This window comes from Anopheles ziemanni, chromosome 3 (assembly GCF_943734765.1).
Source record: "Anopheles ziemanni chromosome 3, idAnoZiCoDA_A2_x.2, whole genome shotgun sequence".
Lineage (NCBI taxonomy): Eukaryota > Metazoa > Arthropoda > Insecta > Diptera > Culicidae > Anopheles > Anopheles ziemanni.
This window is the reverse complement of record NC_080706.1, coordinates 75496728-75508000: the sequence shown is the minus strand read 5'-3', so window position 1 is coordinate 75508000 and position 11273 is coordinate 75496728. Positions and strand designations below refer to the sequence as shown.

Sequence of the window (11273 nt, the reverse complement as noted above, 5' to 3'; positions counted from 1 at the left end):
TACGATTATTCGAGGGTTGTACTTTTGGTTGTCCTCCTTGCTTCGTAGGTTCTCGAGTAATTAGAGGTTGAAAGATAACGCATCCGACGAATTAGAGCACCTTCCTCCAATTTCATGCGAAATAAGGAGCAAATCTGGAATGGAAAACATTCGTAAATTTCTGTCACATACCAAACATTTCCCATCGTTACAGGGTAGGGTAGGTGGCACATGAAACATAACCTACTCGTACATAAACTGGCTCATTCGGTCCGTAGCATCCTCTGCCACTTCATTTATCCAGAAACCGAATTCAGCGAGTGATTCCTTGGGCAGGTTGTAGTCGAGCTTGTTAAATTTTGCACGGGCAGACCGCGGCATAAGTTTTATTAGTTGCGGCAACAACGTAGCGTCGTACGAGGGATCGATGTTGCCTTCCGTGTCCTCGGCTGCTTGGCAGATTTGTTCCGCCAGATCGACATAATCAAAAACGGCATTCATTTCGTCATGCCTGCCGTGGATAGCGCGTAATTTGTTCATAAGATGGTGAATCCGATCGTTGTTAGGACGAGGCTCCGTACTGCCACTAGCTTCAGTGTTATTCGCAATTGTATTTGCTACAACATCCTTTGAGGCTGGGTTTTCCGAAACAGCGTTGCTTGTTTCAGCTGCAGCAGTAAGGACTTTCGTACTACCGGCTGATCCGAGCCGGGCAATTTCAGCATCCTTTAGTTTTATCAGCGCCTGCGCCGATTGCCACAATTCCTTCCAGCCTTGCATTTGCATGCGCAGTGTTTCGATTTCCTCTTGAAGCAACGCGTTGGAATCATTTCGGCTGTCGCTTTTCCTGTCGGGCTCGGGTTGCGATGCTAAGGAATTGCTTACATGATTCTCGCTGATTTTTGCCGGGTCCTCTACCTTCGTTTTGTCCGCCATCGTGGTTAATTGCCGTTCTTGATACGATATGCAAGCTGCTCAACAATAGACTGATGAAGCAGTTGGTGTTTTTGCAAATCGATCAAAAACGCGCCAATTTTCTCTTGGGAGAGTGCACATCGTTTTATCTCTTTCTCTCTCACACTCTTCTCGGAGTCGAAATTCGCAAATAGTGTAGCAACCTTGGTGCATTTAGAACATCTTCAGTGCGCGCAGTTTAGAACAACCGCTTGTTCAAATTGTCCCCAGAAAACGAAGTGAAAAGCAATATCATGGTCTAATGTAATACTAGTCATTAACCGTGAGCAATACCATCAAATAGTTTTGTTAAAAAAGAGTTGAACAAAGGGAATTGCCCAATCCAAAAGATGGAATCAAAAAGGATGTTATCGTTTCCAACCGATCTCCGTGTTGCATTTCCCGGTTGCTTTGACAATTTGTGAAACTGAAATACTTTGAACTGAAATAAACAAAACAGACCGACAAAAGTTGTTAACAGATTGTCGTTCCGTAACGGGGCAGATGAATCTTTTTCGTCTGTACAGAACCAGTCAAATATCTGTGCAAAAATACACCAGTATGAGCGTACCGAAAGTAAAACTAGCGCTTATTGATCTCAGTGGTACGTTGCATGTTGACGACCAGCCGACCGAAGGAGCCGTCGATGCGTTGAAAAGGTCCGTATGCCATCTGAGAATGCGCAAAGCAATGATCCAGGTCCTTTCATTACAGACTTCGGCAACATGGTGTCCGGGTAAAGTTCGTCACGAACACAACGAAGGAAAGTGTCCAGTCGTTGTATAGCCGGCTGCGTAAAATTGGCTTCGAGCTTGAGCGGGAAGAAATCTACGGTTCGTTAGCAGCCGCCTCTGAATACGTTCGCAAAAATGCTCTCAACCCGTACTATCTGCTTACGGACGACGCTCGGACGGACATGCCGCCCAATGACCCGGATCGTCCGATCGATGCGGTTGTGGTTGGGCTTGCGCCGGAACGGTTTTGTTACGAGCATCTGAACGAGGCGTTCCGGGTACTGCATCAGAAACGCAACGATAAACCTCCGACGCTGGTAGCCACCCACGAGGGACGCTATTATAAGGCAAAGGACGGAATCGCGCTCGGACCGGGTTGCTTCGTAAAAGGGCTCGAGTATAGTACTGGCGTAAAACCCGTTTGCATTGGAAAACCGAACGAATACTTTTTCCGTTCCGCGCTGCCGGAGGACATTGCCGTCGAGCAGTGCGTAATGATAGGTGATGTGTGTATCATGCTTCCCTAAATGTATGGTCAAAACAAAATTCGCCTGTTCAATGTTGCATTCCCACTTTCATTTAGGATCCAACGGACGATTGTCTCGGAGCGATGCAAATTGGAATGAAAGGTTATCTGGTGGAGACCGGTAAGTACCAGCCGGAGATGTATACTGAAGAAAATCGTCCGGCAGTGAGTGGAATATTTGCCACCTTCAGTGACGTCGTAGACTATATGGTTGGAAAAGCAAATAATGATTAGACACCATCTAGTATTATAGAATGGATGAAATTCATGTAAGCACATCCCACTCTTTTTTTAATTTTCTGATCAATCCAAGCCAATTTGCGATATTTTTTAAATTTCCATCAGTTATATAGAAAAATGTCGTGATAACATCTTGTAAAACATAGGTTCGTTCAAAGCAATTTCGATTTGAGTATGAATTTTTGCGACGTTTATATTTTTTCAACATTTTGAACAATGGGATGTGGCTTAAGGTATTTCGGATACGGTTAGTTGGGTATTTAAATAAATAAAATTTCGTAGTCAATTTTGTTTTCGTCGATTCTTCATTAATCGACTCATCACCATATGGTTCTTTTTATCGCCATTCATTTTGCTTGAAGTTTAAAGCAATATCATCCTAAGGTAATAATTAAGGGCAGCGCCAAGCCAACCATGCACACATACAGTTCCATCAGTTTAATTCTTCTTGATCTGTTTCACGGGATTGTTGCGCTTCTGGGGTGTCCACTTGAGGTAGGCAGGATCGACCATCAGCTTCGGTTTCTTGAACTGGGGCATCTGCAGGTGCTCCTGGATGAGCTTCACCGTGACGCAGATAACATGTTGGCCCTTCCAGTACTTGACCATGTTCATGGACTGCAGCGTGTAAATAATGTCCTCTTGCGTAATGCCTGACAATTCGCTTAGCTCCTTGATCGTGGTCGTGCGGTAGTCTTTGATCAGCTCGAGCAGCGTGTACGCCCAGTAGCTCCGGTAGCTCAGCTTGCCGAGATCGGAAAGCGGTTTCTCCGGGCTACCGATGATACCTTCGCGCCGCGACAGCTCGTAGCTGAACGCGATCAGCAGTTTACCATAGCCTTTACGTTGATAGGGTGGCAGAATCAAAATGCACGCTACGTTGTTTCCTTCCGGTGATTCTTTTTCCTTCGAAAAGTACCCCACGATGTGCTGACCTTCGCGATCGATCTCGCACAGCACGTAGAAGTAGAACGGGTCGACGTCGTAGTACAGCGTTTTGTGGTCGAGAAACAGCTTCGCCATCAGACAGAGCGTCTGGCAGTAGAAGCGATGATCCTTGCCGTCGATTTCAAAGATTGACAGTGTACCCTTGCGGTAGATCTCGTTACCAGGTGGTTGCCGGCGCGTACAGGTTGTTTTGTGAGCCTTCAGTGTCTGTGGTAGGCGCATGTAACGCAGACAGAACTCGCATACGTACATCGTGCCCACCTTGCCGTACTCTTCCGGGTAGGGCGAAAAATACCACGTGTCGATCTCGTACTTCCCGATGCGCAACTTGTCGATGTACTTTACCTTCGTGATCGCCTCATGTTCCTTCTCGAGGGCGGCTGTCGTTGGGTCCATATCGGCGTACGTTTTCTGCACGTGATTGATCTCATCGTGGCGTCGTTTCTGGTTGCGCGTAATTTTGCGATCCGAGTCACCTCCGTCGAGTGCATTCGGATCGCCCCCGAGAAGAATCATGCCGCCGGTTTCTTTCGAACCCGGCTTCAACCCTCCGCTGCAGCGATCTTTGGCGTTTGTGCTGCTCGAAGCAAGCGGACTTTTGCGTGCCGTCCCACCGTCACCGGTGGAATTTGCCGGACCGCCTACTTCACCGGAACCGGTCGGACTGCCGCCGGCCGTCATGGGATCGCTCGATATTCGATCACGCGTCACCCACTGGTCCAGTCGTCGGTTCAATCCTTCGTAGTGTATGTAATACTCGAGCTGCTTCGGATCGCACGGGTTTTGTCGGGATTGAATCAGTTGCGCCAGATGCCACGAACCGTCTTGCCGCTGTACCATGTACTCTTCACCGATAACAAGCTCATCTCTGATGCCCTAAAAAGAGACAAGTAGGCATTGAAAGGCACACCTAGGCTACTTTGTATCATTCACATACATCACCGCCAATGCCGTCCGGTGATCCGGTTGCACTGGAAACGCCATCGCCACCACCGCCCGTCGACGAATCGGCGGCTTTTTCTTTCACCTGTCGGGAGCTTCTGCCGCTACCGCCGCCGTCACCGCCGCTTGGCGATGAGGCAGAGGAGACGCTTGCATTCGCTTTGTTTTCCTTCTCACTGTCCGCGTTCGCACGGAGCGACTTTTGCGAAACCATTTTCCACTGGAATGTACGCCGCTCCCTCCGCGGTGGGGTCGAAAAGAACAGGGCACGCGTCGGAAAATCAATAACAGTTTGCGTTTTTTTACCTTTTTCTTCGCGAAAAAACTAGATGAAGCGTTTATTGCGACTCGACCGCTTGTCATACAACAACAACTGAGGTGAGGTTATGGTTCGCATTAGTGTTGACAGAATCGGGATTCGGAAGATTCGAAGATTCGATCCCTAGACGGATTCCAAAGATTCGAGTCCGGATAAAAGGACTTGCTTCACTGTTTCAGTGACCCACGATGGATTCAATTTCAATGATAACGCTGTCATAATTGTTTTTAAAACATAATAAATGCTACTCTTCTTGGAATAAACTCGGGAAAATCAGTTGGGCGCAGCGGTAGCGCGAGGAAACACCACGCCACAGGTGTGGGATCGAATCTCGAGTCTGGCACCCCGCGGTATTACGAACGGCTGACCACCGATCTATAATATACCGTCTTTCGGTCACACAAACTCTCTTCGGAGAAAGGTCTTGTCCCACTCGGGCATGTCGTGCCACTTAAAAAAAATCAGTTAGTCTGCATATTCCCAAAAAGGACTAGATTGTTCGCGTTGTTGTTGTTCGTTTGAATACAATTAGAAGAATAATGTCAACTATACTGATATTCTTATGTAAATCATTCATTAAATTAAATACATCATATGAAAAATCGGCATTAGATGAGCATGTATGATATGACGGATTGGGATTCGGATTCGGAGATCCGGATCTCAGAATGGATTTGAATCGAAAGACTCGAATCCCTGTGGGGATTCAGTTTCCTCATCACTAGTACGCATCATCGATAAAATGACAGTTATTGCGTTACAGTGTTGCCAGCAGAATCATCTTGGCTGCTCGAACCACGTCAAACTGCTCGATTCGAGCAACAGGCTGTAAAATGCAAGAATTTTTTGAAAAAGTGGCTGTTTTTTTTATTGTAGATTTAGTTTGAATATCAGTGGAACTTAGTGGAGCAACACATTCTAATATATACCTCACCAAACTTGAAACGACAAATCGTAAACAAAGTGCAATATTTAGAATCATATACAAAGTTCAATATGATTCTTTTAAATTCTAGTGCGTGGTTCGATAAAGGTTAACGATTTTTATTAAAAAAATGTCAGCTTCTTTGTTTTGGTAAAATTTATCAATCCACTAATAACCATTTCTATTTGTTTTGTATTTGTGTTCCCTCCTCGTTTGAAAACCTCGTTAGATATTCTGGATTCCTAATAACTATAAATTGCTTCTATCGTTCCTACACCACAAGACTCCAGACAGTTCGACGCGAGATAGCTAATCTTCCTGTAAAAGATTCCCCCACCTCCCTCTTAGGCTAGTACCCAAACCGTACACAATCATGACGTTATCATGGCGAGGGTATCAATGTTTTACGATAAACAACAATACTATAGTACATCGCTTTCCCATCAGCCGATTAAGACTTGGAAAAGCTTTAAAAATGGAGGCACGTGCTTCGCGTTGGTCCAGTTCAGCGAAACACCTGCCAGGCAGTGGGTCGTTGGTAGAGAAAAAATAATCGATAAGTATGGCATCTTCCGTGCGCCTCGGGCTCGTCCTGCTGTCGCTGTTGTCCGTCGGCAGTCAGATGGTGGTGGGTCAACATGACCCCCACTTTACTGCCGGCCGCAGCGGAATCGTGCACCTGTTCGAGTGGAAGTGGAGCGATGTGGCGGATGAGTGTGAGCGGTTCCTCGCACCGAAGGGCTACGGTGGCGTCCAGCTATCGCCGGCCAACGAGAACATTATCGTCCGACTGGATGACGGTTCGCGCCCATGGTGGGAGCGCTACCAGCCAATCTCGTACAAGCTGGAGACGCGCTCCGGTTCGGAGGCGGACTTCGCGGAGATGTCGCGCCGTTGCAATGCGGCTGGCGTGCGTTTGTACGTGGACATCATCATCAACCACATGGGAGCGACGCAGCCGGTGGAACCGGCACCGGGCACCGGAAGCTCGACGGCCATTCCCTCCGACCGTCAGTTCCCAGCGGTTCCGTACGGTTGGCCCGACTTCAACACACCGTGTGCCATCAACAACTGGAACGACCCGGTGGAGATCCGTAACTGCGAGCTGGTAGGTCTGCACGACCTCAACCAGGCCGTCCCGTGGGTGCGCGACCGTATCGTCGACTTCCTGAACCACCTGATCGAGCTCGGTGTGGCCGGATTCCGAGTGGACGCCGCCAAGCACATGTGGCCCGAAGACATGGAGGTGATCTTCGCTCGGCTGAACAACCTCAACACGGCGTACGGCTTCGCTCCTGGCTCGCGTGCCTTCCTCGCGCAGGAGGTCATCGACATGGGCCCGCAGGAAGTGGTCCGCAAGTACGAGTACACTCACCTCGGCACGGTGACGGAGTTTATGTTCTCGTCCGAGCTGGGACGTGCGTTCAGCGGCAACAACCCACTCCGGTGGCTGTCGAACTTTGGTGAGGCTTGGGGTCTTCTGCCGTCGCGCGATGCCTTCGTGTTCATCGACAACCACGACAACCAGCGCGGCCACGACGGAATCCTCACGTACAAGCAGCCGAAACAGTACAAGATGGCGACCGCTTTCGCGGCGGCCTACCCCTACGGACAGCTGCGCACTATGAGCTCGTTCGCGTTCACCTACTCCGACCAGGGTCCGCCGTCCGATGCCCAGGGTAACCTCCTGTCGCCCATCATCAACGATGACAAGTCGTGCGGTGGCGGGTGGGTGTGCGAGCATCGGTGGCGTCAGATCTACAGCATGATCCGGTTCCGCAATCTGGCCTGGGGTACGCCCGTCCAGCACTGGTGGGACAACGGCAACAACCAGATCGCATTCGCGCGCGGCTCCGTCGGCTTCGTCGCGTTCAATCTCGAGCCGGTCGACATGAACGTCATCCTGCAGACGGGTCTACCGGCCGGTATCTACTGTGATGTCATTTCCGGCGCCAAGGAAGGCGAAACCTGCACCGGCCAGCGCGTGATAGTGGAGCCGAATGGGTACGCCTCGATCTTCATCTCCGCCACCGCCGAGGACGGAGTGCTCGCCATCCACAGTGAGGTAGGTCACCTAGGGACAGCTGGTTACTGGTTTGATTTTTTCATACGCATCACTCCTCCTTTTCCTCTTTTCTCCGTTTAGTCTCGCCTGTAAGCCGGAGGCACCACCCAAGGAAGCTCCTCGTAGGTGTCGACGTTGTACTGCAGCCACCGGAAGGCGCACAGTTTCGAGCAGAACAGCGCACTCAGGAGGAAGTTTCGGGCGTACTCTCTTCTGCAAATAAACCAACCAACGAGAGAATCTTGATAAGCACACAAGCTTCGAACTGCGTCTTGCGTTTATCTGATATTCAATTCGAAAGCGACATCGATTACCGCTTGGGGTAGGCAATACTGATACCATTGTTGTTTCTCAAAGTGGTTGTACTTCCCTATGGGAGAAACCAACCCGTTTCGCAAACCGATAACCATATACTTTATCAAACTGTTACGTGCTATCTTTCCACATCTTTTAGGTACGAAGAAACGAAAGAAAGAAAACGCACGGTGGCAATCACGATAAGACGATGACATAAATTTCCTTTCAGGGCGTCGCGTACGGGTTCGGTTTTTGATTATTTGACTATCGGTTTTTGCAACTGATACATTTGTTTTGCAACATACGTACAAGAGTACGAACATTTTGGTGTTTCTTGACGTTTCCAGGTAGTTCAGTGAACTCTCATTTGATAAGCAGAAAAGCTCTTTATACTTCTTTAATAGATGCATTCATCCATGTGATAGGTATTTTACATCAGCTTCTCGATCGAGAACACTATAGTAAACCACTATAGCAAATCTCATCGTTTAATCCCGAGCAGCATCAAGAAATGTTACTGTTGCGGTAGGACCTGACCCGATGAATAAGCCTTGGGCCACTCGCCGATAATGGGAGCCGTTATCAGTTGATGTGGGTGCATGCTAACCATCGGGGTCAATGTACAGTTTCCGACGATCGCGATCGAATCAGGCACGGCAGCTTTGCACTTACTAAAACTTGTTAGGTTTTAGGCAAAGAACCGGGCTTATAGTTTTAGCGAGCAGAATCATAAAACATAAATGTTACTAGTTAAGTTTAACCAACGAAAAATGCACATCTCATCGATTAATGTTGATTTTTCGCAAGTTTACAACAAAAAACGTCAAAATGAAGTCTTAACAATATGTTTTACAAATATTTTCATCCATTGAGTATCAACATAAAAACTATAATAGGCATTAACAACTTTCTAATACACAAATGAGTGAATGCAAAAAGAAATAAAACAAATATGTTTTTGTTCTCCAACATCAACTGCATGTTGCATGTGGACTGGATACTATTTTCTTGAATAAATGTTGTTGCTAAAGTTCCTTAAAATTCAATTTAAATCAAATTCTTCCTTTCCACTGCAATAGCTTGTGAGATAGTTTAGCTTTGCGAACGAACCTAAAGTGTCTCGTACGTTAACGAAGCGCTATTTTTTATTAACTGACATAAATAAGCCGTAATTAAAAAAAAATTAAAATTTAAATTTGTTTTTTGAGACTATGAACATGAGTCTTTGGCTGGTTACCGATGAGCTTGATCAGTAACTGTAAACTTCCGTCCAGGAGAAAACTTTTCGAAAGAAGACCGAGAAATTATGTGATCAATTAATTCTTATCACGTTAAAATCTAACGTGTAGCTTCCAACGCGCTGTGAATCGCTAGTAACGTGAGGTTGATGAGCTTTTTCATTTGAATTATGAACTGATAGAAAATAAACAATAAAATTTATTTACGTAAGTTATTGATTAACGTAACCCGATTGTTAGGCGGGTGCAATGGAGGCGCATGGTACTTCACGGCATTCGATCAGAGTATGGCGAATTCATGATCGAACGTACAATGTGTGAAACATGGCTTACCTTTTAACCAACACCAACACAGCTTCAGTGAATAGGTCCCTTCCACACGGTACACTGGAACAGCAAGCCACCGGTCCGTGAAGCAACCGGTCGGAGAGAGCCCAAGGAAGATTGATCTTTTCAAGAACCTCCCCCGCAACACCGTACAGGGCACAGGCTCGTAACGTCGTTTCTAGCAGTGTTGCTGGAGACTGCGAAGCGTCGCGATGGCTTTTGAGGGCGAGCAGTTCGGCGGGAAAGTTAAGAACGTACGGCACTGGCAGACATTGGACCTTCCGGTAGCAGGGTGGATTGCGTATCCGCCGGATCCGGTCCGCCAGTGCGTCGTAGTCCGGTTGGGCGTACCGTTCCAGGGCCAGCGGACAGTGGGTGAGACTGTGATTTCCCCCGAACAGTCGCAAGAACTGCAGTGTTGTTGTGTTGATGGCGAATGGAAGCTGGAACAGATTGCAACGTTCGGCAGAAACGTAGCAAAGCCGTGGGAGGTTGAAGAGGCGCGTCGGAATGGACACGAGGCCTGGATTGTCGTCAAGGATAAGATCCTGAAGGGTAAGACACAGGCTGAGCTCAACGGGGATACTTGTGAGACGATTCTTGCGCAACTCCAACACTTCCAACCGTTTCAAGTGTCCAAGCTCTAAAACGAACAAGCTTATTAGAAGATGAAACCTAACCTGTAAAGCGTACTTTGGTCTCACCTGGGGGTAAGTGGGTAAGCAGATTCCCATTCAATAGCAGCCTCGTTAGCCGCCCCAGTTGGCCTAACGTGTGCGGTAACCGTTGCAACGAGTTGTCCGAAAGGTCAAGCGTCTCGAGGCACTCCAAGTGACCGATCTGCGCCGGAAGCGTGTCGATCACGTTCCCGGCCAGACACAGGAACCGCAGGTGACACATGTCCACGAAAAACCAGCTGGGAAAGTCGCGGATCAGGTTTTCCTTCAAGTAAACCTCCTCGATCTCGTCGCTACCGTCGCCCCTCAGTTCCTCCTCCGGCACCGAGCGGTAATCACGGTAGCTGAGGTGCAGCACACTCCGGAAACCACCACCGTCCATCCTGAGGGATGACTCTTACACCACGGTTCACTTAGAGCAGATTTCAAAATTTTCGACTCCCAAAGCGATCGAGCTCAAAGGTTGTGCTACTCGGTGGCAACGTTTCAAACTATCTCGACTCAGCTGTTTTCGAGTCACCCAAAAATTTGCCCAAAACCTCGGCACATGCGCTGCCGATTAATCCTATGCTTGTGTTGGTTTACTGTTTTCCTTACGTTTTTTCTTCGTAATAATGGGGAAAAAATCAAATACCACGCCAAACGACCAATCGAGCGCACTTATACAACTCACCCCCCACACGAGGGTGTCCACGATGGTTGATGGTGGGTTGTTTTTGGAGATCGACTTTAAGAACCATCATGGCTGGTATTTTCACGTTGATCGAAAGTCACTTTGACAGAATAAATCATTTTTAAATCGTATGTTTAACAACTGTCCAAATTACAGTTTCTTTTATTTCCAACAAGACTTCTTATCGAATGCGCTAAGTTAATGTGATTTATCTTAACACTCTTTTTTTACCTTTTTGCTTTCGGCTCCAATTCCGCAAAGGTGCACGAACTCATCGTAAACGTTTTAAATATTGTTTAAACAACATGCTTAATCGATCGCACATACCGTAAAATGTTGTTGATCAACTTTGCAGGTGGTGGCGCTGTTGGTGGTGGTCGAAAACAGTGACCATTCGACCGCCATTTCTAATTTTATCACCCGTCTACG

The 11273-nt window shown here is 47.6% G+C and overlaps 5 protein-coding genes across 5 annotated transcripts; 2 read left to right on the top strand and 3 right to left on the bottom strand.

Annotated features, from left to right (window-relative positions):
- On the bottom strand, positions 1 to 972 carry LOC131288011 (uncharacterized). The gene is made up of 2 exons (XM_058317107.1): positions 227 to 972; positions 1 to 134 (listed from the first exon to the last, which is right to left on the bottom strand). The coding sequence occupies exons 1-2, from the start codon at positions 913 to 915 to the stop codon at positions 113 to 115; spliced, it is 711 nt and encodes a 236-aa protein (XP_058173090.1). The 5' UTR covers positions 916 to 972; the 3' UTR covers positions 1 to 112.
- A 443-nt stretch (positions 973 to 1415) lies between these two features.
- On the top strand, positions 1416 to 2427 carry LOC131285479 (haloacid dehalogenase-like hydrolase domain-containing protein 2). The gene is made up of 3 exons (XM_058314337.1): positions 1416 to 1592; positions 1648 to 2173; positions 2251 to 2427. The coding sequence occupies exons 1-3, from the start codon at positions 1438 to 1440 to the stop codon at positions 2425 to 2427; spliced, it is 858 nt and encodes a 285-aa protein (XP_058170320.1). The 5' UTR covers positions 1416 to 1437.
- A 293-nt stretch (positions 2428 to 2720) lies between these two features.
- Positions 2721 to 4701, bottom strand: LOC131284188 (histone acetyltransferase KAT8-like). Its single transcript, XM_058313043.1, has 2 exons — positions 4319 to 4701; positions 2721 to 4257 (listed from the first exon to the last, which is right to left on the bottom strand). Exons 1-2 carry the CDS (start codon positions 4535 to 4537, stop codon positions 2872 to 2874), a joined length of 1605 nt encoding a protein of 534 aa, XP_058169026.1. The 5' UTR covers positions 4538 to 4701; the 3' UTR covers positions 2721 to 2871.
- A 1428-nt stretch (positions 4702 to 6129) lies between these two features.
- Positions 6130 to 7713, top strand: LOC131285478 (alpha-amylase B-like). The gene has a single exon (XM_058314336.1). The coding sequence runs from the start codon at positions 6130 to 6132 to the stop codon at positions 7711 to 7713; it is 1584 nt and encodes a 527-aa protein (XP_058170319.1).
- On the bottom strand, positions 7710 to 10553 carry LOC131285477 (leucine-rich repeat-containing protein 28). The gene is made up of 3 exons (XM_058314335.1): positions 10199 to 10553; positions 9501 to 10137; positions 7710 to 7845 (listed from the first exon to the last, which is right to left on the bottom strand). The coding sequence occupies exons 1-3, from the start codon at positions 10551 to 10553 to the stop codon at positions 7710 to 7712; spliced, it is 1128 nt and encodes a 375-aa protein (XP_058170318.1).
- Positions 10554 to 11273: the final 720 nt, after the last annotated feature.